Consider the following 26,926-nt stretch of genomic DNA (forward strand, 5'->3'; position numbering starts at 1 on the left):
TGCTCATTCACTCTCTCTGCAGCCTCTTCAAAGTCTGAGGGCTCACCCGTGCAGCGGCCAGAGATTGCTGGGAAGAAGACAGAAAAGAAGAAGGACTTTGTAAGACCAGTTAGACATGCTGTAAGTATCGGCTGTCCTGAATGTCAAATCATTTTCTTTGTACTGTCTATTAGGGGTGTAACAGTACACAAATATGATGGTCTGGTACATACCTTTGGCCACAGTTTGGTCTGATTTTGGTACAGCAAGGGGAAAAACTAAACTTTTTTTTAAGAGAATGGTTTACTAAACAAGCTGCTCCTTCTTTAAATACATTCAGTTATAGTTTTCTTTAATAGAAAATCTACCTCAGCTTGTGCCAACAATTAGACCTTTTACATTATAAGGCTACTAGGCTTAACACCTACCAAAACTTAAATTGAATTATTATTTATTCATAAATGGATGATTAAAATTATTTTTTTAAAATAATATATGCAAAAATGCAGATTGCGCACTATGCATTTTTAAATTTAACTTAATAAATAATAACATTTTGTTCAATAACACACTGGTTTTCTTAACAGACATTACTTTATAATAACTACACACTATGAGTCATTAGGTATGCATTAGTAAATGGTCAATTCGTCTTTTATAAAGTATTGTTCCATCATTAGTAATCAGTTTATAAATACAGCTATACATGCCTTGTTCTTGATTTATTAGCATATCTATTAGAAATGAGATTTAAAGGCTGTTATCTTCCTAACAGAAAAATAAACACAACACAGAGAGACAGAACTATTCATTTCTAGATGCAAAAAATATATACAACCGTACACTTAAATTTGCAGAGGTTTGTTTTTCATTTATCAACTGTACAGTTGTGCTGTTTTTGCATTTCAAAAAAATATATTTCTATGTTCTGTATCCCCCTGTGTTGTTTCTTTGGAAAAAAAAAGTCTCTTTGGAAGATAAATGAGGCTTCATTTATCATGACATCTTCTTTGTAAATGATTTACAATGTCCTCCCTTTAGATGAGCTCTCCAAAACAGACTTCTGGCAACTGCTAAATGCTTTATAACTACTTGAATTAATCATGAATTACAGCAGCAACGTGTGTTAATAAAGCATTGCATACACTGTGCAACTATTATCATGTCTAAATATGTATTAATATACGTTTAAATAATTTATTAGTCATTTACTTACTTTTATAAATGTTCTTTAAAAACAGACAACTCCTAAATAGCTGGTTTGGAAATTATGTAATAATTTAGAAATGATAAATTGATCATTAGTAAAGTATCAAAATACAGTTATTATATATATGCTCAAGAATAAGGCATTTATAGATGCACTGAATTCCTAATTAATGTTGGAACAATGGTTTATAAAGGATGAATCGAGTATTTTCTAATGCTTAACTAATGATTCATAGTGTGTTGCTATTATAAAGTGTTACCGACATTACAGTTGAACAGATTTGGTAAAACATGAGTATATGGTGTAATATTTAGCAGAATGGCATTTTATTTCCACACTGTTTTGTTGATGTTTCCTCATTTGAATCACTGATTGAGCACTTACATGAGGCACAACATGTTAAGTCACGTTTATTTGTGTTTAAACAAGTTTATGGCCTGGACTTGCGCTTCACTTTGCACAAGTATGCAGCACACCACAACACATGGGAAATGTTGCTAAAGGCACTTGTGTTGGGTTTATACCAGCAGCACATTTCTGAACAGTGCCAGAAGCTGTCAGTAATGACACACCAAAGATTTTATTCTTTTCATTTCCTGAAAAGCTGAAATGAGGCCGTAGATGTTGAATAGTTCTGAACAAGACTTTTGACTATTTACTTCAAATTGATCTCTTTTACAGAAAACAATATATTGATTAAAATTTTTAAAGACATGTTGAAAGACATTGTGATCAAAAGCTTGTATGCAAGGAAATATTTAGTGATGCCTCCCCTAATGGGCCATCGGTGTGGCGGTGACATTGAAGCAGGTAAGAGAATGTGAGAAGATTGAGATTAAGCAATGAAAAGGATAATATTCAACCATCTGAAAATGGAGCCTCATTGGTATGCCCATATCTCTGGTACTGAATGATGCAGGGCCTTGAAAATTAGGATTCTAAAAGAAAAGCTTATTCATATAAAATCATATGGCAATATTTTTAATATTTCTTGAATTATAGGCACAGAAAAAGAACATATGGCTTTCATAAAGGTATGTTCAACGCAGTTGTTGATGGAAGGAAACAAGACGCATTTCTTGTTTTCAATATTATTTGCTTTTCAAACACTCTTCTTTTAAAAGAAAAGAAGAAAACCTAAGGTTCCGCTTCCCCATTTTTGAATGTCATCACTGGCACATAATGCAATAAAGATAAATCCAACAGATATTACTAATAGAACTACTAATCTCTTTGTAAAAATGTAGCATTGTGATCCTGCGATCTTTCTCAAGTCATTTTTAGCCTCTTGTAATTTGACTCTGAATCTTAGGTAAAAATTGCCATTTTGACCCATCTCTACAGATTACACCGTAAAATTCATCCAATGCATTTAAGAATTTGAGTTTTGAATTTGAATCTTTCTTCAGAAAAAATATTAAGTAAGAAAGTTTCTGGTTGATTTGATGCGGAATAATGCTATAAATACAACTTTTTAGTGTGAAAGACAGACAGGAATCAGTTTAAAAGTGTTACGTGACTGTTACATGTAACTTTTTCACACCTCCAGGATCTCACTGCTCTGGCCAAGGAGCTACGTGCAGTGGAAGATGTGCGACCTCATAAGGTGACCGATTACTCCTCCTCAAGTGAAGATTTAGATTCAGATGTAGATGATGATGTGGTGGAGCAGGAGCAGGGTAATGAATCCACTTCAGGAGCAGAGGACTCAAGGACATGGTATGTGACACGCTCCCATGATCCCATTAATTAAAGGCATATTAATTAAAACACGTCTTTGCAAACCATACAGAAAACCCACAAATCTTGGCATAAATTGTTTTTCTTCCAGCTCATCAAATCTGAGTAATGGTGAAACAGAGTCAGTAAAAACCATGCTTGTTCATGATGAATCAGAGAGTGATCCAGCCACCACACCTAGCAATGATGTAACTTTAATCGTTAAACAGGTACTTTTTCTCTTTTTTATTTGTCCATTCCATTATATCATAAGTATCATATCACACATTTAGTCTTCACCTGTTCCATATTTGTTTCCATAATGTCTGTGCAGATTTTTTATTTTGGGTTATGTTTTGTCAAAAAAGGTGTACTATTTAGAGCAGGGCAAGGTAAAAGACGAGTCAAATCCAGTGTTTAAGCTGTAAAACAGCATTCCATCCCTCAGACACTCGTTCTCTTTTTAGCTCCATTTCAGACTGAACTGTCCCTGTTCTTGCTTCCAGACCATAGCTGAGAGAAAGCAGTTGCGTCCCATTTCTGGGCCCAGTCTGGGTCCAGGTTTGAGCCCTTCACACAGTCAAAGCCACCAGGAGAGAAACTGCTATGCAGGCCGCATTCACCTGCTGCCTGATCTCATCCAACAGAGTCATCAGTCCCCTTCATCCTCCCCCTCATTCAGTCATGCCAGCCCATCCATGTCCCCGCAGATACCCATGGACATGCTGATAGTCAGTGAGGTATGTCCCCTGCCCCTTGGCACTAAATTCTGCTGCTGCACTATTCTGTTTCTTAAAAAAAAACATTATTTTTGAGGTCTTGCTCTTGCCAAAAAGTCTAAAGTGAGTTTAACATTTTACAAATTCAAGTAGTAGTCCTTCAAGCAACTATGATGACACTGAGAAATATACAGTTTTACTTTGATTTCAATTGTAACCTGTGATTTCAGGCAGTTCAATGTTGTTTCGTGGCGTGGTTGAAAGTTACTTATATTGCAGTGAAGATTATGATCAAATTTATATTGTGGTAAAGATAAGCAGATGAATTTGAAGCCTTGTGGGCAAGGGCGTAGGTTTGATTTTGACATTGGTGGGGATAATTCAGCACCAACCCCCCGCTGTAGCCAGCATACCTATAATTCATAAATAGAGTCAGGGTTTTCATGCTCATGCTCAGCAGCTAATTACACAATTTGATTATAAGTCTTAGAGTTATGGCTGCTCAGTTCATATTCTGGGCTATTCTGCTTATCTGTACATGGTAGGTTTTATTAATAATGTGTTAAATTATTATATAAATATATATAACCTTTTTCTTGCGTTTTTTTTTATTAGCCTTTTGATTTGTCCCGTTTGAAAAGCAAATTGAAGCCATCACAAAATTTGTACATGTAACAACTAATTAATTCTCTGACAAACCATTATTTAAAGATAGAGTGGGCAGTATTGGAAAGGTTAGCAATAGCAAGTTAGCTTTGAAAGCAAGATCCTCCACCCTTCCTGCATAATCACTCTGCAAACCATGCCCCCTCCGAAACACACAAAGGTTACTGACCTCACATGAGAGACAGAACTGGTAGAGGATTAAATCCAGCCTTGTCAGACTACCTCACATCTTATTTACTAGAGAAAAACATTACAATACAAAGTGCAAAGCATAGGAGCTGCACACACCCTGCTTAATTGACCATTGATAAGTTTTAATCAATTGCATCTCTTACCAAAAGTTAATCCAATTCAGATTAATGGTTGACATGCCTAGTTTATATAGTTTTTCTGTTTTTTTTATACTGTTCTCTGGTTTCCCTTATAATGTTAATTAAATTAATATTTTGATTAAAAAGAAAAGTCTATGTTGTCAGAACACACTTTTGGATAAGCATGGCACATTCTAAACTTGGAAAGATGTGATTGGATAACAGTTGCTAATTTCGGTTACGGACATAGCCATTAGCCTTTAACACTTAACTGAGCAATTACAGTACAATGACTGGGCACTAAAACCAACAAATATGATATTTGGAACGCTACGCATCTTCATAGGCCCATTATGTAAACCTTCGCTTCTAAGATAAGGTCTCAAGGTTTCGAAAGGACAGCTGTGTGCCCACCGATCCATCCATGTCTGCTTGATGGCCCCCAAGCCTTATCTAATTTAACTCGCAAAGGTTGTCATCAAACTTTACACACATTTGTTTCACTGCAATTACATCGAGTAGTTTTCATATTGTTAACCTCTGAAGAATCCCTGACCACAAAAAATAAACAAAAGTATAAGTGCTTGTGAGTGAAGGTTTCCCAGTCTTTAATATTGTCAGTTGATTTTACTTTTTCTTCTTTAACATTCTAACCATCTGTGCTTCCTGTTTAGTTACCACAGTATCATTTTTGGTTTTGAAATGACATAACTTGCATCTGTTACATTCAATTTTATGTTTAGATATGATGGACTTGAAGCAAATAATTTTTTTTAAGTAGCCAGTTTCAACATGTTAAATGAGAAGCTTAAATGCATCACCTTAAATTGTTCTTCCCTGTTTCTTGTCTCATTTTTTGTACTATTAATCCCAGGCACAATCTTGCAGCAACACGCTGCATAAACACAAGTCTTCCTCCTCTTTTACCCCGTTTATCGACCCACGTCTTCTGCAGATTTCTCCTTCCAGTGGCAGTTCCCTCAACAACATAGGTAAGTCATTCTGAAGTCATGGAGAAGTATTTCTTCAAGACTAAGGCTTCTTATGTGACAATATAATGTGTCTGTTTTATAGACATTTTGCTGTATCAAATATTCTGTGTTATGCAAATCTATAAAATCAGAAATCGATACCACTGAGTCTCACATTGAGCGGAAATGAGAGAGGCAGTTTGCTCTTAAATAAATTGTCATGTGACCGAAATCCAGTATAGTGTCTTGTGAGAACCTCTACAGATAATTCAATTTCTCTATTATTTTACCCGAATGCTACTGTTAATTATATCTGCTGTACCTGGAAAACAAAGCATTGTTTTTTCATCTGTATTTATTTTTTTCTTAACAGGATTTAGTAGTGATGGACGTCTGCAGGACCCATCCCGTAAGGGCTCTGTGGTAAATGTTAACCCAGTAAACACTCGCCCACAGAGTGACACACCTGAAATCCGCAAATACAAAAAGAGGTTCAATTCTGAGATTCTCTGTGCTGCACTTTGGGGTATGTAGTACACAGCAATAGGCCATGTTGATACAGAAAATAAACAACTTACTGTGTATATTTCATTACTCTACCTTTCCCTTATTTCTCTGTGTAGGTGTAAATCTGTTGGTAGGAACCGAAAGTGGCCTCATGCTGCTTGATCGCAGCGGGCAGGGGAAAGTTTATCCACTTATTAACAGACGACGTTTTCAACAAATGGATGTTCTTGAAGGCCTTAATATTCTAGTGACTATATCAGGTTAGAAAAGATATGACATAACCTACTTGTCAGAGCGTGTTTAAATACTTGTTCATTCCTTCAGTGAATATTTTAAATATTGTTTATAATCGTAACCTTTGTACAGGAAAGAAGAACAAACTGCGAGTTTATTATCTCTCATGGCTGAGGAACAAGATTTTGCATAACGACCCTGAGGTGGAAAAGAAACAGGGTTGGACTACAGTGGGGGATCTGGAGGGATGTGTGCACTACAAAGTCGGTAAGTAAGTTTCCAGCTGTACAATTGGAATCTGTAGGATACGATCATAACACTTCCTTTTCTTTCACATTCTAGTTAAATACGAAAGAATCAAGTTCTTGGTTATTGCCTTGAAGAATTTAGTGGAAGTGTATGCTTGGGCGCCAAAGCCATACCACAAGTTTATGGCCTTTAAGGTGAGTACAATATCTTATCTTTAGGCTGAAGGAGCTGTATGCAAAATTTAGGAATTTTGGAATAGATTCACCCCACAGATCTGACTGTAATTCACAATGTTGATTTAGACCCCACTTACCTGGTTCACTTAATGGAGTTTGCATGCTGCCGCAAATGTTCACGTAGTTATATGGCTTTCCGAAAGTTAGTTGACTTTTTATATATAGTAGACCTAATAAGACAATCTGACAGGTAGGATGAAATGCCAGGACACCAGAAACAACAATCTTGCACACTGAAATTGTCAGCAGTCTACTTCGCATAGCTTTCACATGCAATTTTTTATTTTTCCACATCCTGTTTACAATTGTTCTGGTAGAACTTGAAGGCAGCATTAACCTTACAGTGCCAAGAAGCTCTTTCAGAAAAAAGTTTATTTATATACACAATAATTCTTTACATTTATAAAAGGAATTAAACTCATCTGAAAAATGTAAAATGTAAAAAAAAGAATGATTTAAAACAGTTAAACCGAATGAAAAATATGACATGCTTGCTTTGGCTGGAGCTGATGTTTGTGCAGAAAGAGTTGGTATTGATCCCTCTTTTAAAATAAACTTTTTCTAAAATCTAATGTTGAAATGACCCTCATTTGTGAGGCAGTCTGGGCTGTGTCTCTTAAATGGGGCAGAGAGTGCCAAAATGGGAAGGACATTTTCCCTACAATGACATGCACGTAGAGACAATCTGGAATCACTTGTTCTGAGAGACTTTTTTTTTTTATTTATTGGGAATATAAAAAAAAATGAGTGGGTGGATTTTACCATGAATAGTGGTTTTACAATTGTAGGCTAATTTTCACACACAGCGGCCACAACATATACACAGTGACTTTTGAATAATAGGTCACATTTAACTCAAATGTTCTGAGTAGTGACACTATTGTCTTCAGGTGAAACTGATTGAATGAATACTGAACTGAATTTAGAGCTGCTTTGCATTTGAATTGAATTTGTTTTTATAACTGACAACCTTGCAGTACTGCTGTCATTTCATAAGTGAAAAAGATGTATAACCCTAACACTGTACATTTCTGTGAAGCTGCTTTTAACAAATATTGTGTATTATTTATACATTCCCATGCATGTAAGCTCTTTTAGAACTTTGACTACTGAATTAATGTTATAGAAATAAAGGCACCTTGACAATGAATTGCAGGTTGTAGTAAAGAAAAATGTTTTTTAAAATCGGATTGGTGGTTGTATCTAACTGACATTGCCATCTTGTTTTGTAGTCATTTGGAGACCTGGTTCATAAACCTCTCTTAGTTGATCTTACTGTGGAAGAGGGTCAAAGATTAAAGGTCATCTATGGCTCTTGCTCTGGTTTTCATGCTGTAGATGTGGATTCAGGGGCAGTTTATGACATCTACCTTCCCACGCATGTAAGCTCTTTTAGAACTTTGACTACTGAATTAAGTATTGTCAGAAACTCTTTTTTGATTCCAGCTTTTAACATTATGATCTTTACTGTTTTAAAATGATTTGGAGGACCAGTCATGCTTTCTATAATCACTTTAATCAAATGCTTTGCTTTTTTCCCCTCAGATTCAAACAAGTATCCAGACCCATGCCATCATCATCCTCCCAAACAGCGAAGGCATTGAGCTGTTGGTGTGCTATGAGGATGAAGGTGTGTATGTAAACACTTATGGAAGGATCACCAAAGACGTGGTGCTGCAGTGGGGTGAGATGCCCACCTCTGTGGGTAAGCTTTGTTCCAGATTGCAGAAAACATGCACCTTTCTTGTTTTCTATGCTTAACTAGGCTGACAACAGGGCAAATGGGAGAGTAATGTTTTTAGTAATGCATGCAATTTAAATAGCTTGTTTGAATCTCAGCCTTCAGAAGGATCCCAGCATCAGGAGTAAGGGGATTTTTTTCAATAGTTCTCAGGTTGGCGGCAGCTCACCGCAGTATACATGTGTAATGGTTTTAACTATATTGTGAGGACCATATGACCTCACTTATATTTCACTTAAAATATTTTGACAACCAACTAGTGAGCAAATTTTACTGGTCCTTACTAATTAAAGGGCTTGTACATCAGCCAAAATGTGTTTTTATTTAAATGTAATGTTTTGTAGAAAATATCATTAATCTGAAAATTAAAGGAAGTCTATGCAATGTCAATGCAATTTGATTTATGTCAAGTATATGAAACTTAATAGAACTCTAATTGGAGATTATGAACCCTTCTGCTTCTTTTTGTAGCTTACATCAGATCGAACCAGATTATGGGCTGGGGGGAGAAAGCTATTGAGATCCGTTCTGTGGAGACTGGTCACCTAGATGGTGTGTTCATGCACAAGAGAGCACAACGGTTGAAGTTCCTCTGTGAAAGAAATGACAAGGTTAGACATACACACACATATACAAAAAAGATTCTTGGCCTAGTTTATGGTCTATTCGTACTGACACTAATACTGCTGGTTTTTGACACTTAATTTCCAGCGATATCATCAACTTGATTATCCAGCTCAGTTCAGTTTAAATAGTATAACAGAATTCAATCATGAAATGTCTTTAGCTAAAAATTTTTTTTTTTGTCATTTTACATTACTGACACACTATTTTCCTATATTCCTTTCAAAAAGCAGCTTTAAAGCATCGGTAATGCAAGAGGATGACAGTAAACACTTTTCCAGTTGATCAGTCGTTGAACCATTGATTCTGTGATGTCATTATGCAGCTTAGCTCAGTTCAGTTCAAATAGTATCTGTGCAATTAAGTCGACAATATTTATTTTCTCCTATATTCATGTCTTTCCAAAACTGTATGACTTACTGTCTTACATGGAGTGTAGAAAGAGAGCACTATCTGCTGCAGATATTCTTTGAATACCAATCTTGAATTAAAATAGCAAGTGTTACATTATTTTCCTGACAGGTTAAAAATAGACCTTAATTAAAAATGTACAGCTCACTTAAACTGACTGATATAGATTATTTGCAGCTCAGCCTTTTTAGAACCTCTGGAATGTTGTGTATCGGAGCACCAAGTAGCTCCACAGGCTGTCCAGCAGCTCCTGGAGATCTCCCAGCATGCCTAGACGTTGTCAGGAGTGCATACAGACACTTGGGAGCCGTACATGCTAGCTTGTCTTCAAAATTTACAAAAAAGTTCAATCAGCCTGTAATTAAAATCTTTTACTTTCATTTTTGGTGTGCTGTTGACTCCAGAATTGATGATTTTGGTTTCCTCTAGCGGTCACATCTTTTTATTCTCAACAAATTACACACGTACTATTACACAGTGAAGCTTTGAATATCTTGTTCATTAAGATCCATTGTGGGATTTAAGTATTCCTTCATTTTTTGTATCATGTACTCAGGGATTAGGGATTGGTTTTAGGGTTAGTTGCGTGTGATTATTGTTATTATTGTAGTAGGCACATGTAAAGTGGAACAAAGATACAGTAAAAATGTCATCTTAACATCTGCCATGACTCTGTTTCTTTAGGTTTTCTTTGCCTCTGTGCGCTCTGGAGGGGTGAGCCAAGTTTATTTCATGACTCTCGGACGGAGCAACCTACTTAACTGGTGATGAGGATGCTTTCCTGTGAAACTACCAACAGACTCTTCCAGAACTCTGTGGACCCAGCATGACAAATATTAATCCTAAATTGAGTTCTGTTCAGGAAGTGCTGTCCTAAACACACGTACTGGTTTTGGGAAAACTCTGAGAATCTTATGTAAACATAAAAGACATTCTGAAAGGGAGGAGGAATGTTATGAACACAGCTCTACCATCGGTGATCTGCTGTATCTCTAATGTTGTTTTGCTTTTTTGTGTGTGTGTGTGTGTGTGTGTGTGTGTGTGTGTTTATTAAATCTTTGAACATTTATTATTATTCAGGGCTTTGTTTGCTCAGTCTTTGTTATATCAAGAACATTGAAGGGCTGAGAATGAATACTCTAGTGTATGTAAGTGTATTTCCATGGACTGGCCATCTGTAATGATATGTCTTTTTTTTTTTCAAGGAAACTGTCAAATCTCTAAAGACCTGGGTTACAGTATTATTATACTAGAGCCTGTTAATATAGGGATGCAGTTTTTTTTTTCTTTAATATCAACTATACATTTCATGAGTGTCATTGTTATTTTATAGGTATTGCACTTAATAATAAATTCCAAAGTATATTCCCTTTGTCATTTGTCGAATGGATTGTTTTTCGTTGATTGAAACATTTATAGACACGTAAGTCCTTAAAGTTAATACCAGAGGAGCTGCTTGACAAACAGGCTTTAGAACTTCATCACTTCATCACTTTATCATGTCAAAGCTCTAACTCCTCTCAGCTGGTGAATTTTGTACCATTTTAAATTATTTAAATTTAAGTTGCACTGCTTATATTAGAATTTATTAGTGAATTACCATGCATCTTTGTTGGCATGATAATATATTTGCTGACCATATTTGTGTCCATTAATATGGTCAAATAGATAAAACGCATTAAAACGGTTGCAGGTTTTTTTAAAGGGCAATAATCAAGAGGATTGATTCATAAGTGGTATGTTTATCAACCAATCCATTACCAAAGACAACCGAAACTGAGGGTTGTACTGTATACACACAGACTTATTCTGTGTTCAACAAGACTCAGGTGAACCTAATCAGAACCTATATAAACAAAAGAGAACATGCATAGAAACAGGATCAGTGGAATAAACAAATATCAATATTGTTTTTAAATCAATTAAATTGTATAATTTATGAATGTCATTTTGGCACTATCTACTCGTGTCAATGGTGTTATTACGGCAACTAGTAAATAAGCAGCTTTGTATACTAGAATGTATGAAATATGTTTGCCCTGTGCTTTTTTTTTTTGTTTGTTTTTTTTCAAAATCTTGACACGGTCCTCATAATCACATCTCTTAGAGCTATATTTTTCAGAATGCATTATTAAACTAAAATTAAGTGCGCATTCAAGAGTGAAATTACATCAAAGAGCTGCCTTAGAAATGTAACATATAGTCCGTAGCCTCCAGCAGTTGGTCTCATGCAGACACCTGTTTACTTTTGTCCAGAAAGCAGATGGTTGTCAGTTGGCTGATCCTGAGGGAGGAGGGAGGAGGGAGGAGGGGAGCTGGCAGCTAAAGATCAATTAGAGAGTCAGCACAAGTCATTAGCATGTCCAGTGGCTCTGGTGTTAATGTCTGTCTGGACACAATGTATTTATCCTTTTCTTCAGTCATGTTAACTGTATGACTGATAGCTCTTTTTTTCTTTTTTTTTTTTTGCATTATGTACTAACCAGTAATCAAGGGACATATTGAGTGCAACATTTTGAGGCCTTCTTTCTCCACTGACATCAGAATGTGCAGGTTCATGTAACTTGATTGAACTTGCTGTATGGTTGAGCTCCAAAGTGCAAGTGAATAGATTCTGAAGTCTGTTAGTGACCTATCAGCCGTGGTAAGTAGATGATAAGATTCATAAGTTTTACTGATTTCTCTCTGATCTTTCATACAAGACAATCACTACTATGAGCACAGTAGACGTCTCACCAGCACAAGGAAGGACATATGATAAATGTGTTGGATTTGCTTTTATTGTAGCGAATAAGCAATAACTGCAATTTTCTGCTCAGAATTGTGTTATTTTGTTCCTGTTTCGCAAAAAAACAGCAGATGTACAGAGGATCACGGTGTTTTCAGCTATTATCAGTTACATTCATAATAGCATCAAAGAAACTAAAAACCTACTACAGAGAATGACTTCATAGAAAAACACTTCCATAGAAAAAGAATAAACAATATACATCATTATTTCGTAGAACGTGATTACATTACATTAATTCTTCAAAGTAATGTTTTAGTTCAATTTTAAATAATGTAAGGTTTATTTTTAGACCATTTTCATTAACCAAATTTTGCTCCATATAACTTATATGGTAACACTTTATTTTACAGTTACACCTCTTAGTTGCTTATTAGCATACATTTTTCTATATTATTAGCCATTTATTAGTGCTTATCAAGCATATATTAAAGCCTTATTCTACCCCCCTAAACCTAACAAAAACAGCTACCTTACTAACTATTAATAAACAGCAAATTAAGATAATTCTTTAAGGGAAATGTCAGTAACTAGTTAATAGTTACCTATTCTAAAGTGTTACCAAATACATATTTACCAGAAAACAGAATTTGTTTTAATTTTGTACATTTAAATATTAGATATTCAATATCAATCCAGAACATTTGGGTACATAAAGTTTTGTGGATTTATGGATTCACTGAAAAAATAATTCTGTGAATTTCTGGTGTAACTATTTTAACTTTATTGGAGAGATTGTATTTACTGAGAGACTGAGAGAATGCTTTATCTGAATCTTCTTAATATCAAAATGAATCACCTCAAAAAACAATTCTAACACATTCCAAATTTTGACTTTAGGTTCCAGGTATTTCTTGATCCAGTCTGTGCAAGTAATCCAAAATAATCCCAATCTTCCAGTGTGCAGTAGGTTAACATCTCATTTTGATGGGTTCATCATCTCTGTGGCCAATAATTGATCCTATTAGAATGCATACACGCACTTTATCGTAACAAACCATCTCAGTTCAGTTTCACGAATGAGTTTTTTATTATTTATTTTATATATAATGTACTTAGTTACATCAAAGGTCTAATAAATGATACACTGCACAAAGACTGCGACTTCATGATAACCGCATTGTTTCGGTTGTTTTTTTGTCAACAAATAATAATTGAATGAAACTGATTTCGTTCTCTTTTGTTGGTTTGGTTTAGTATGTATTGATAAAGGTAAAGTTGCTGTGCACTGACTTTATGGAATCACATGCTTTCCTTGCCTCCTTTTATAACCTGAAATGACAACAACCCAGATCTTAAGACTCGGCCTCTTATTTTATCTGTCCTCTCTAAAAAGCCATTTTGTGGAAGTGTGGCACAACAATGAAGACGTTTTTTTCCCCCTACAAACTTATTGTGTGTATTTTTCTGGATCTGGCCCCCCTCTGACACACAACTACCCATCTAACCCTTTGCCCCCTCTCTCACACACTAGCACCCTCATCCTCCCTTTCACCCAGCCTTTTTTTTAAGACACACGCAATGCTTTTAACATAATTCAGCCCATTGTTTGTATCCGAACCAGACCCCCATCCCCCCAGTCAAATAAACAAAGAAACGAGAGCTGCTGTAGTCCCTAAGCGAGCCAGGTGTTTTCCACTGCCAGCCTGCTCCCTAATGACTAAGGCCTCGTGCTGCAGCTGCCTGCTAAGGCCTCTTTTGTGTGCCTCTATTGTTGACCGCGCACCCCTCGTTTATTCATGAACCGCGTGGGGGAAGACCTTTTGGACAGCCACTAGCTTATCCCCACACTCCCTTAGAATATCAACTGTGTGTGTGCATCAGAGAAAGCGAGTGAGAGTGTGTGTCAGTATTTACACTCAATTGTGAGCACTTTGCGCTCTCATTGGTCCACAGACAGCGACTGGCCTATCAGGGAATGGTAGACATTGTAGCTCCATCTGCTCAAGCTCTCATTGTCTTCGGAACACAATCTACAGCACAGAGTGTCGCTTCTTCAAACTTTTAGGGGTTTTGGGGCCCTTCATCTGCTTGACTGGATTTGTGCATCCTTACTTAGCTTCTGCTGCTTGGTTTAGAGTTGGATTGCAACGAGGAAAATATATGTTTTGTGCATGGCAGCTAGCCAGTGCTGAACTGAGAAGAGGTATTTTGATTATCCGCAAGAACTTTTGGGTTGGATGTTCCTGGACATATGGTAAGTCTTTTTAGTGCATTAAGTGTCTATGTAACAGATATTTATTCTTATGTAACATTAAATGTACATATTTCCTCCACATTGAATGGATATTTAATTTTGTGTTTTTTGCTAACTACTTGTTAGTAGTGACTTGCCTTATTTTGTGGGATACGCAGGTGTACAGTAATATCTGATCAAGTAAAACAGGTGTCAGAATATCTGAAGGATAGATGTTTCTGCTGCATATTCAGGCTTATTTTCTGCTTTATTTGAAAAATGTGCAGAGATCTTTTACAGAATGAAGTTTTGGCTTGCTTTGTCACTCTTTAGACTTTTGCAAGGCACAGGAGGCGCTCTCCCTTTACCGTCTCTTTTTTAATAAAGAGTTGTTTGATGTAATATGAGCTTTACGTTCTTTACGTCTAGCCAAAGGATAGCGGAAGCCATTATAGAAAGAGTTTTATATGTGTGAATTTGAAGTGGTCATCAAAAATCCCAGAAGGGTGTTTGCACTTTAGAAATAAGACAAGTGTTCATTTGTGTCACGTGACCCTAGACAGTTAAGAAAATGCAGCGACTGATTCTTTTGGGTGCTAGAAAAGGAGAATACCAGTTTTTGTTCCCCAGTGGCCTCAGTAGACATCTGTTGCCCTGCTGCCAGAGCCCCCCCAGTCCTCACTTGGCGACTGCCCTCTCTTTTGTCTGCACAGGGCTGAGTAGACGGCTTAGACAACGTTCCTCACAACCTCAGTAACTTCCAAGGCCCTCCAACACACACACACACACACACACACTGTCTTTTAGAAACCCTGCTCCTTCTCTTAAACATCTTACACACTCTCTCTCACACACATGTATACACATTTCGTTAAATGTTCATGTGTAACATAGTCATTACTCATCCATGACAAATGGTCCAGGCCTGGCTTGCTCACTGGCAACATTTAATAAATGCCAACATATTAAAAGTGATGCTACAGTCAAACTCATGTAGGCAGGGATTGGTCAGTTTAGATTATTTAAAACCTGAATCCATCAGATGCTGATTTTCCTAAGGGAATAATGTTTTTCTCCCCGTCCCTCCCCCATTCCCACCATCTGAGAGCGAGAGATGCACAGATCGGTCTGCTGAACTCTCTTTTTGGTAGACAAGCCAGACACATGGGGCACCTTTGTACAGCAGCTGCAGCCTAGCAACAATTGGACACTTGACAGTTTCAATAGCTTTTCATCTGTGGTTCTCAAAATAAGATATTTTAAAGAATGTTTCAGTTGACCATACAGTTAAAGTCAACAGGGAAGCTCCACAAAGAAGGTAAAAGGTAAACTGGATTTGCCCAAAGTAAAGTAAAGAAAGGTGAGGTAAATTATTCTTCTGACTCTGGATGACGGGGGAGGCCACAATGTTGGACTTTATTCTGAATTTCTGACTGAGAAAGTGGTCTGACTCTGTCAGGGCCTCAAGGAATTTCTGTTTGGTCCATTGCTTTGATGTTACTTGGTTTTTCCTGTTCGGTTGGGGAGTTTAATGGCTCTAGGTGGCATGATGCAACTTGGTCTCATCGGACTCTACAAAAGGAAGTAACTGATGGCAGAGTTTATTTGATCATTTTTAATTTAAGGGTTAGAGTTCTAGTAGTTGAAATCACAATGAATATTATGCCAAAACATTCAGTAAACAAACATGCTAAGGCAAACTGTAAGACTTTGTGAATGATGGTTGTTCTGCCGAAAATTGTTTCTAAAAATGCGCTTTCTGTTGGGCTAGTTATCACTTAGCCTGTGTGCATTTCAGCATCCTAAAACAAATCATACTTTTAAAATAAAATACTTGTCTTGTTAAAATACAACAGGGCCATTTCAACAATCATTTATAATTTACGAAGTGCACATTTAGACTTGTTCATTTAGCAGATGCTTTACTCTAAAGGAACTTTTTTAGCAATTTGGCAAGAGAGTCAACAATATAGTGTACAAAGACAAGTCTATAGTAGCTAGATTCATACGCAAGATAGATTAAAAGTGGAATTTTAAGAATGAATATTGTTCTTTGCCATCCAAAAATTCTTTAGAGCTAAATTATAGTGTTTTTTGTTGTTTTATCTTGTATTTTAATCATTATCAGTGTTCAATATTTTTTTTTACACTTTACATTATATAGCACAATGCAGATTTTGTCAAAGCAGCGTTATAGTATTAAACAGAGAAGTAGTGTGCCATTCATCTGGTTCCCATGGTCTTGTCTCCATGGCTGTCAAGATGATGAGGTGTTCGGAGGGGATCTGTCTATTGGGCTCATCTAGTTTACATGGTCTCCACTGACATTCAGGGCTGTAAGGTTGAGTTTTCTTCTCACATCGAGTTCCACACATATTAAATATAGTACAACGGTAGTTCATCTGTCACTGTTTACTCACCATCATGTTCTTCCAAACCTGTATGGTTTTGTTTATCCTTTTGTCCATAAGAAAAAAGTAAAAACAAAAAGTAAAATACAACTGGAATGGAGGGAGGTTGGGGAAAGTAAGAGGGAAGTGGGGAACAACAGCAAAAATACCACAAATCCTACAGAAATGAGTGAATATTAAAATGTGAGTAGAGATAAAGCCAAAAGTTCTGAGGATTAAATTTGTGACCAGGTGGAGGGTGAAGACGAATTGAACTGTCTCGCTCATTCCTCTCAATGCTAATGTCATAACCTTTAGTGGAGTTTTAAGCCCATCTGCTTCAAACATGCTTTAACAGTTCAGCAACTTGGATCCCTATGAAGTCTCCTAAAGTATTCCTCTATCTTTCTCCAGGTTTACCTCCAAAAGGCGATCTGAATAACAGGTGGCAGGGGTCAGCAGGACTCTCAGTCAGAACAGCATTGGATGTTTGTTGCAGATTCATGGGCCTGAAAGACCATCTGGATGATGGAACAGGCCACATCCTCGAACTGGGGTTAGACTACCTTCATGTGAAGGCTACAGATCAGCAGACTGGCGCTGACGCCGGACTTATCATGGACAGTGGTTCATCTGACACAGGTGATGTTGTGGCCCCCTGCACTAGGAGCTGCGGTTCTTCTCCACAAGATGACTCAGAGGAAAGTGCAGGGTCAGACAGTGAGCCTGCACATAGCCACAGTCAATCGCTTGGTGATGGGTCCATCCATGCAGTCCAACCACCAAACTGTTGGTCTCCAAGTCTGGATGTGGATTCCTTGGTTCTGGATATGGTACACCAAGAGCCAGGCCCTGTGGATACGCTCAGGGAATACCAGACCAAGATGGAGTTTGCCCTTAAACTCGGCTATGCAGAAGACTTAGTTCGGCTGGTTCTGAACAAGCTTGGGTCAGACGCACTGATCAATGATGTTCTTGGGGAGCTGGTAAAACTGGGCAGTAAGCTAGAGAATGAGGGTGGGACACAGACTCTCTCCCAATCCACTTCCATATCATCATCATCATCCTCTGGCACATCTTCTTTCTGCAGTTTCTCTGACTCACTTGACTCTCGACGGTCAGAGTCACCTTCTGTGGAAGATAAGGATAACCTCCGCCCAATTGTTGTTGATGGCAGCAATGTGGCCATGAGGTGAGAATCCAAAAACTAAAAAGCACATAAAATTGTATAGTTTAAAATAATGTTTATCCTAGATAATACATTAAACAATCAATTTAAGTGACAAGTCCTGAAGCAGCAGAGGTTATGCCTGTGGTCATTTTAATGATCGCAAATGTTGCTGCAAGTGACAATTAAGGAACAAATTGCTTCTGACAAGAAGCTTAGCAAGAATGGCAGAGAGCATCAGGTCAACTACAAAACAGAGTAATTAGATAACATTTGTTAATGATTTTAGATAAACATGATTGAAAACCCATAAATACAGTTAATTGTAATATGATTTCATTCTTCATAACTTTTAATTAATAGGTAGTGCTGTCGCTAAATGATGTGGTTGTGATCAGTGTGGGGTAATAATGACATTGCAAAAATACAGCATCAGATCCACTTTGTTGTGGTTAACAAAAACTGTTTAGTCTAGTCTGCATGACCCAAAATATCTATCGATGTCATTATCATTAAACTGAATAATTAATACTAATCAATAGCCTTTAGTAATTTTTTTTGTTTTTTTACAGTTCATTAGGAATGACTGTGGCTATTTGCACTTAGATGCTTTTTACACTAAGTAAAAATAGCTAATTTTCTTTGCAATTTGCAATGTGTAAACATCTATGCTATGTATTTACACTAGGTGAAAATAGCATCATTTTTTAAGTGCAAATCATTTTCTGCTATACTAGTTATTGCAACTGGCAATTATCTGCACCACAGTATTAAAGTACATATAAACAGAATGCAACTTACTGAGTGTAAATGTTCATTTTAATTCATTTAATATCAATAGATGCCATGGTTGACTCCCTTATTGGGACAAAGTCCTCCCTACACCTACCCTAACCCTACCCAATACTTTATTTTCAACTTTTTGACAATTTCCTTCATTATTAGTTAGCATAAATGGTTTTATGATGTGATTTAAAAATTAAAAAGGGAGAAAAAAAATGTTGTCAGAAGGTGGATTCAAATCTACGTCAGTCGTGCCAAAATTAAATCACCACCTGTTTTACCAACTGTGCCACTAGAGCTGATGCTACATGGTTCTTTTTTTATAAGGATGACTATGACAAACACATGTTGGTGGGTGGAGTTAGTGTAAATAGTCAGTGCCAACAAGTAAATACACACTCCATTTAAAAAAGGGTGCTAAAAAGTGAACAAAATCAGTATATATAGTGCAGTTTTATATTGTTTTAGAGAATTTAAGTAAATCTGCAATTAGCTTATAGATCATTGAATGTTAATCTATCTAAGATAGATAGATAGATAGATAGATAGATAGATAGATAGATAGATAAATGACCATTTAATGATCTATGTTATTAAAGCACTCACTGAGATGAACTGAGTTGAAATGGATGATGGTTTTGCTGTTAGCCATCTGAGCATTAGAAACTCATTAAATTAGTTAAATTGTTCTCCATATGTGCAATGTTTTGAGAAGTTTGTATTTATTAGGCATATTAGTCATTATGGGTCACAACCAACAAATGTAAGATTGTATCGGCTAAAAAGAGCAATAGATCAAAATTCTTTTAGAAGTTTCTTTGATTTTATTTGCATATCCGTTTAGAACTTAGAACCCCCCTCTCTCATGTGCTACTGTACCCTTACAGGCAGGGTAATAATAACAATACAATTTTTTTTTTCTCAAACAGACATAAGATTAGATATCAGATCAGATAAATGTGTAATATGACACATATTTCTTTGATTTTTTTTTAATATTATCAGTTTGATTATTTTGATGGTACCCTTTAGAAAGCTGTTGATAAGCAACTCTAATGAAGGCATGTCGACTAGACATGTAGTTGTAGAGTATTGTGTGTCTGCAAAATATATGCTAACACTTAAAATATAGCACATGCTGCTTAGGTGTTTTGAAGCTGAGATGCTGGTTTAAAGTGGTCATGTGCTGGCAAGTAGAAACCAGCCAAAGGACCAGCTTAAATAAGCATGTGCTGTTTATTTCAACAGGGTATTTTGATCATATTAGCCTCAATATTAGCCTCATAGGAAACACTTAACACTCAGCACCTAACCATTCACAAGATGTTGTAAGGAACTGTGCAGATCTTATAAAGGAAGTAGATTTAATATGGTGTTCATCGTATGCTTGTTCACAAATACATAAATATTATAATGTATTAGAATTATTTTCATGAGATGAATTATAATTTTTTTAGTGCATTATGCATGTGTGTAAATGTAAACCGACTATTTCCTTTGTTAAATTTAAATAAAAAAAGCAACACAACACAGCGAATACACTTTATTTAAAGGTTATTATGTATTTACAGTTACAGTTGTTTATTTTTAACTTCTCATTTTTGCAGCCATGGCAATAAGGAGATGTTTTCCTGTCAAGGCATTCAGCTCGCGGTCGACTGGTTTCTTGAACGTGGCCATCGAGACATTACAGTTTTTGTCCCAGCCTGGAGGAAAGAACAGTCCCGTCCTGATGCTCTTATCACAGGTGAAAAGATCTGCAATCAGTACATCAACTGAATAATCTTATTATGTTATATTAGGTTAATTTTTTTTTTTCTTTTATTACTATTTTTTTTAATCACAGTTAATACAACAAGATATCACAGCCTGTGTCTAAACTATATCTACCAATCAAACATCTTTCCCTTCCCCTTACAGATCAGGAGATTTTGAGACGTCTGGAAAAGGATAAGATTCTTGTATTTACACCCTCACGACGTGTCCAGGGCCGCAGAGTAGTCTGCTATGATGATAGGTTTATTGTTAAGCTAGCTTATGAATCAGATGGCATTATTGTCTCCAATGACAACTACAGAGACTTGGCTGTTGAGAAACCGGAATGGAAAAAATTTATTGATGAACGCCTGCTGATGTACTCCTTTGTAAATGATAAGTAAGTGTTGAATTATTATTAGTGTTGGTATTATGAGGTATAAATATGAATGCTGAACAGAAATGGTAATTTCAGTGTTTTCAGTATATTTTAATTAGCTCTTTTTCCTCATTATTAAAATAATAATAATAATGTTGGGGTAAAAAATCTCTTAGGTTTATGCCTCCTGATGATCCGTTGGGTCGACATGGGCCAAGTCTGGAGAATTTTCTTGGAAAAAGACCCATAATTCCAGAGCATAAGAAACAGCCATGTCCATATGGTGAGTATTATTTCTCATGAAATGTTTATTAAACTATTGTCTGAGTATGATAAGGACATTAAGAGACTGGCAGGAACACTAGCTTAAATCAGTCAAATTTCAACATTTTTATTTGAAAATATATTATTTACCTGAATATGAGTGGCTTATTATTATTTTCAACTGGCACAATATGTATATCACACAAATTGAGCCTGTACGCTCTGAGTAAAACCTTCACCTTCCAGTTTATAAATTAACCCCGCCCCCTTTTTTATTTCAATTAGGAAAGAAATGCACCTACGGGCACAAGTGTAAGTTTTACCATCCAGAGCGTGGTACCCAGCCTCAGCGAGCGGTAGCAGATGAGCTCCGTGCCAAGAACTCCACAGTGAAAAGTGTGGGAGAAACAGTTCTCGTGAAAAGCCACAGTGAGCCTGGAGGCTCCCGTAATGATAAAGCTGGAGACGGTAAACGACCTCTACCAAAGAGGCAATTGGACCCCAGTATCCGTGCCCTTTCTTACAGTGATGTGGAGGAAAAGCTGTGTTCCAAAACTAAAGCAGACCTGTATAAGAGCAACCTAGCTCTTCCTCCAGCTCCAGGAGGTCCTCCTTCCTGTCACGGGTATAGCCAGGACCTGAAAGATCTGAAGCAGACTCAAGCAGAACCACATACAAACTGTGAATCTCCCGATCTTTATTACTCCATGGTTAGGGCATATTCTGGCCTAAGCCTGCCCTCTCAGAGCAGTCCAGAGCGTCACTTCCTCTCTGATGCTGATCCACGGACTAGCTCAGTGGCATCAGATTGCAGCAGCGATGGCAGCATGAGCTCCGATTCTTATGGCATGGCAACCCACAATGAACATTCTTGCATGAGTTCTCCTGATTTATTACTGGATGAAGGAATCAAATGCCATCACCACCATCACCATCGTAGAAATTATCAGTTACCCTCTATGATTTCTCCAGGTTTCATTCTCTCTCCTGCTACATCTAACAACCCAGGATTTCATCACAGCATACCTCGTGTTCATAGCTTTCCTCCAGAAGACCAGCAAGATCCCCATTTTCAGCACTCTGTTTCTTACATGTCTCCACAACGCCAGCATCAAGTGGTAGGCTCCCGCTCAAGCTATCCTGGAGACTATCCTCCTCCCTGTAAGAGCAACACTCACTCCCAGAACTCTCCATTGGGTCGCGGCCTTGCCTCAACACGTGTGGACAGCGTGTCAGACTCCAGGCTTTACGAACACTCTCCTTTGCTGCCTAGAAAACCCTATGTATCCCAAGAGAGGAAGACCAGCTGGGATCCATATTACAGACAGCACCCACAACAACGCTATGAGCCCTTCAGTTTCCAAGATCTTTCAAAGAACCGTGAACAGATGTGGTGGATGCCCTGGGGCTGTTCTTCTGCTCCTCCTCCTCCCCATCTGCCCCATGCTTTATCACACCAGCACCAGGAGCCACTTGCCTTGAGTCGTTACCAGGAAGTACGAGAGAAAGTGTTTACCAATCTGTGCAACATTTTTCCCACAGAGCTAGTGCAGTTGGTCATGGGACGGTACCCCCATGTGACTGACGCCCAACAGCTTGCAGCAGCCATCTTGGCAGAAAAGAACCATGCTGGATACTAAGGTCTGAGGTAAAACGAAAATAATCATTTACTCACCCTCACATTGTCACAAATGTGTGAGTTTCTGTCTTCAGATGAACACAAACACAAAAAATATATGGGACCCCCAAAGATAATGCTTCAAAAGCTACACACAAAACACAATGGTAATCCACACTACTCCAGTTTTCTGAGGTAAACTATAAGTGCGTGTGAGAAAGCACTATTAGGTTAACTTTTTTAAAATATAAACCGTTTGACCATCTGTCAAATGTGTACCTGATATAAACGTCAGCATGTTATGAAATGTGATATAAGTGCATTGTGAAGTGTGTGAAGCACAGAAGCTTGTCTTTAAGAACATAAACCTTACATCTTGTGTTCATCTTAAGAAAGTTATATACATTGTGGGATGGCAAGGTGAGACTTTTTGAATCGGAGTATCCCTTTAACAGTGCCAGGCTCTCTGTTAACACCACGCTCTCTGGCATCTTCCTGCACCCTCATAAAACCGAGGTGTCTGATAAGTTTATTTATGTAAAAGTTGCATTAAAAGCATCAGATTTAAATTCTCAGCTTTGAGAAAGTAATGACCTCGTGAACACGGACACTGTAATATTAAACATCTTCTTCTTGTTGGTTGACCTAAGAGGAGAATATAGCTATAAAAGACGTTTTAAAGACTAGAAGTGTGAATGTTGTGACGCGTGTGATATTTATTTTTTTCCTATTTATTTTCTGAAATGTTTTACTTTATGTTAATGATTATGTTCAGGTGAGCATGTAATGAATCACAAGGCACTTTCTATTGCTTTTTATCAAATTCAGTGCAGTTTGATAACTTATGGCAATCAGTAAGAGGAGATACAAGGCCAGAGTATTTGTAGGTGTAGATAGTCTACAATAGAATCTAATAGAACAGCTTGGCTATTATATCTGAGAAGCTGCTTTGAAACAAAGCGCTATACAAATATATCTGACTAGAGAAAACCGGAGTTTAAAGCAGTGTATTCTGTGTCTGTTCCAACAGATCAAGCCTCGCTGATATGAAACGAGTGTAAAGGGCAGGACCCTCTTCACTTTGCTAGAATATGACGAACTTGAAAAAAAAATATTTGAGGAATATTTTTTATATACTGCAAGTTTGTTCATTTCAGAAAGATAATCACTTTCAAATTCAGAGGTGCTGTCATGAGAATAGCTTTATATTTTTATATAGCCATAATCCTGCAGGTCTTTGGCTCTTCCTCCTCTTTGTGATGTAATGCCAACTCTCACTTGAATTATTTGTGTGCTTTTTTTTGTTTGCTTTATTATTTTTTATTTTTTCCCTTGTTTCCTCTTAATCACATTATCCATTATCTAGTTACATTTAAATTTGTTTCTTTATATGCAAAAGTGGAGTAACGTGCCTATCACTGACTGCTTATATTGGCATTTTAATTATGATTTTGTGATGTTTCATTCATTGCCCTATAGGGTCCCACTTTATATAAGTGTCTTTAACACCTGTGTACTTACATAGCAACTAGATGTGTAAGTCGTGTGCAAGCGTACATTGGTACGTATCAGTATCTACAGCTCCAGTGTTTGTGTAACTACACATCTAACAACCCATTGAATGGTACAGGACATTGATAACGGCACCTTTCTGTTAATGAAAGTACAAATGTGTGACAGCACCTCTTGGTAAAGAAAGGGTTACAGTTCCTACAGATTTACCATTGAAATCCAGAATGTCCAGAATGGTACATTTTAGGTTAAGCGGACAGTTCCTGATATTACTCCACCAACTCAACATCCAACTAAACCTAACCTACCCATCCCCCCCCCCTGGATCAAATCGTCCTAATTACTCTACATTTTGTTGCAACAGTATGTACAGTACTAGTTATGTAATTCCTGTTTCACGTTAGTAAAGTAAAAAAAAAAGTGTTGTCACCAAAAGTCCTGTTACACATTAGGGACACAATATGAAGTGGGACCAGATATAGAGATGTGTCAGAGTGTGCTTGCTTGTTATTTGGGAATGGGCTTAGGTGTTCTGTAGTTCTGTCAGTGTTATAATAGGATTAATGGTCTGAATGTAGCAAAGGGTGTAGTGTAGTGAAGACAGTTTTGTCTGTGTACCTTAGTTTTAGTAAGGGACATCTCTGGCTTATGCGTGCACGGTACTGTATCCTGCTCTTGTTGAACGCAACTAAGGTTTGCGACCCGATTAGGTGCAGATTTCGTTTTTTTCAGGCATTAATTATTCCAGAATTGTTTTCATAACATGTGATATAGCTGTCCTTGTTGATACAAATTGTATCTTTTTAACTTAAATCCAGAGATGTTTATATACATATGATCTATGAAAAGTATATTCACTCACAAAGTTATGTACAATAGGTAGTACATGTATAAATTAAGAAATATTTTGGACAACATTTTGATGAAGATAACTGTTTCATGTTTTTGAGGGAGAGAAAGAGCATCAAATGCTTCTAAAATGAAGAAGGGCCAGTAATTAACGAGCTAATTTATTTTATTTTAAAGCAAATGTATTTACAAACTTATTTCTTAATTTAAAAAAGTAACTGGAGTAAATGGGGGACTGGATCTGAGCAAGTTATTGTGAACTTGAACCCTTCAGTTACTGGTTACTATAGAAATAATGGTTAAACTATTTAGTTCTTGAAATATGGGATTTTTTAGGGTCATGAATGTGCGTGCAAAGTTTCACCATTTTGCATAAAAAAAACCCCTGACTTGCAAACTGACCCCCACTGGTTTCCATGCAAAATTTGACCAGAAATCTGACTAAAAGACACAAGATTCAAATGTTTTTTTAGTTAAGGGTTCACTTCCTGATTAATCTAAAGAAAATTCGCTGTTCCTTCATAGATTCACAGTCAAAGGATGTTTCTCAATTAACAAAAATAATAACACAGAAGTTACTTACTTCTTGAACACACGGGTTCTGATCATTTAAATACTAATCATGGACTTGTTCTGTTAAACATTTTTACATCTGAAAGTTCAAATAGATATATATGAAGGCAGATGTCATTTTTGTTGCATTTAAGAGAGTTTAGTTTAAGGGCAATGAATGAGCTGTTAAGCTGTGGTAAAAACACTGCTTGACAACTTTTATTTTGAAACAAGAAGAGCCTTCCCTTTGGCCTTGTGGCACTGTGTGCCGTTCTTGGCGGTGGTGTGGGCATAGAGTATTTGCCTCTACATGGCATTGTGCTTAAGACACATCTGAATAATCTGAACCATGTTCAGTCAACTGTTTTCAATGAGATATTTTTGTTTACTAGCAATGTACTTGCAAGGTATCACAAATGCTTGAGTACGTGTTATGTTACCTTTAGTATTGACTGATGTTTAAATGTGGATAATGTTTTATAACGGCATGTAGTTCCACAGACTGATTGTATTTTTGGTCTTTACCATTGAAAAACGTGTTTGGAAGGGGTGCTTTATGAAGCGGTTTATGACGAGATGTTTGATGTGCATTCATCACGTACTTGTTTTCTGCAATATTGTAACGCTACTGCCTTTACATCAACAATTAATCAGCCTTCAAACGCCTAATAATGCAAAGGTCATTGTAGAAATCATTGCGGTCTGCGAGCTTGTGATGCACACAAAATAATGGAAAGAGTTTCCTGCTGACTGAGATGCTTCGATGTTGAGTATTAAGGTCTCCGTAATATTTGATGTGTCAGTGGGCTTTATGCTTAAGGACCAAAGGAAGCGGTGAGTTTGGTAACATTTTTAATGGCCACTGCCAATGATGCTTTAGTTGTTCGAAGCATCGTATTACAAAGAGTAATATGTGGTGGTAAATATGTAACTTGTTCAAAATGTTATTGATTTTGTATTTGCTGTCATCTCCAAATATGTATCTTTTTAGCAAAAATAAAGCTACAAAGAAAAACCTAATTTGCTCTTTTCTTAAAAACCATATTGTCCTTTTATTTGATGCATATTTTTTGAAGTCGCTGAAAGATATCATTTTATCTGTACGAGTCAACCTT

The 26,926-nt window shown here is 36.9% G+C and overlaps 2 protein-coding genes across 2 annotated transcripts in view; both read left to right on the plus strand.

The window, feature by feature from the left end:
* Positions 1-10,942, plus strand: part of LOC122348935 (mitogen-activated protein kinase kinase kinase kinase 4-like) — a 39,240-nt gene extending 28,298 nt beyond the window's left edge. The window contains exons 20-31 of the mRNA XM_043244825.1: positions 2,739-2,908; positions 3,021-3,138; positions 3,415-3,648; positions 5,479-5,596; positions 5,949-6,101; positions 6,199-6,342; positions 6,449-6,583; positions 6,659-6,759; positions 8,034-8,183; positions 8,347-8,506; positions 9,014-9,153; positions 10,262-10,942. Coding sequence (XP_043100760.1) covers positions 2,739-2,908; positions 3,021-3,138; positions 3,415-3,648; positions 5,479-5,596; positions 5,949-6,101; positions 6,199-6,342; positions 6,449-6,583; positions 6,659-6,759; positions 8,034-8,183; positions 8,347-8,506; positions 9,014-9,153; positions 10,262-10,345 — 1,707 coding nt within the window. The 3' untranslated portion in view covers positions 10,346-10,942. The remainder of the gene's footprint in view (positions 1-2,738; positions 2,909-3,020; positions 3,139-3,414; positions 3,649-5,478; positions 5,597-5,948; positions 6,102-6,198; positions 6,343-6,448; positions 6,584-6,658; positions 6,760-8,033; positions 8,184-8,346; positions 8,507-9,013; positions 9,154-10,261) is intronic.
* A 3,421-nt stretch (positions 10,943-14,363) lies between these two features.
* Positions 14,364-26,793, plus strand: LOC122348301 (probable ribonuclease ZC3H12C). Its single transcript, XM_043243618.1, has 6 exons — positions 14,364-14,562; positions 17,346-18,123; positions 20,490-20,629; positions 20,803-21,037; positions 21,193-21,299; positions 21,566-26,793. Exons 1-6 carry the CDS (start codon positions 14,469-14,471, stop codon positions 22,918-22,920), a joined length of 2,709 nt encoding a protein of 902 aa, XP_043099553.1. The 5' UTR covers positions 14,364-14,468; the 3' UTR covers positions 22,921-26,793.
* Positions 26,794-26,926: the final 133 nt, after the last annotated feature.

Source organism: Puntigrus tetrazona, chromosome 7 (assembly GCF_018831695.1).
Source record: "Puntigrus tetrazona isolate hp1 chromosome 7, ASM1883169v1, whole genome shotgun sequence".
NCBI classification, from domain to species: domain Eukaryota; kingdom Metazoa; phylum Chordata; class Actinopteri; order Cypriniformes; family Cyprinidae; genus Puntigrus; species Puntigrus tetrazona.

Bases quoted from the DNA above. Each gene is read 5' to 3' on its own strand.
- LOC122348301 (XM_043243618.1), top strand. From the start codon at position 14,469: ATGTTTTGTGCATGGCAGCTAGCCAGTGCTGAACTGAGAAGAGGTATT. The intron at 14,563-17,345 runs GTAAGTCTTTTT...ATCTTTCTCCAG, and splicing joins TGGATGTTCCTGGACATATG to GTTTACCTCCAAAAGGCGAT. The intron at 18,124-20,489 runs GTGAGAATCCAA...TCATTTTTGCAG, and splicing joins GGCAGCAATGTGGCCATGAG to CCATGGCAATAAGGAGATGT.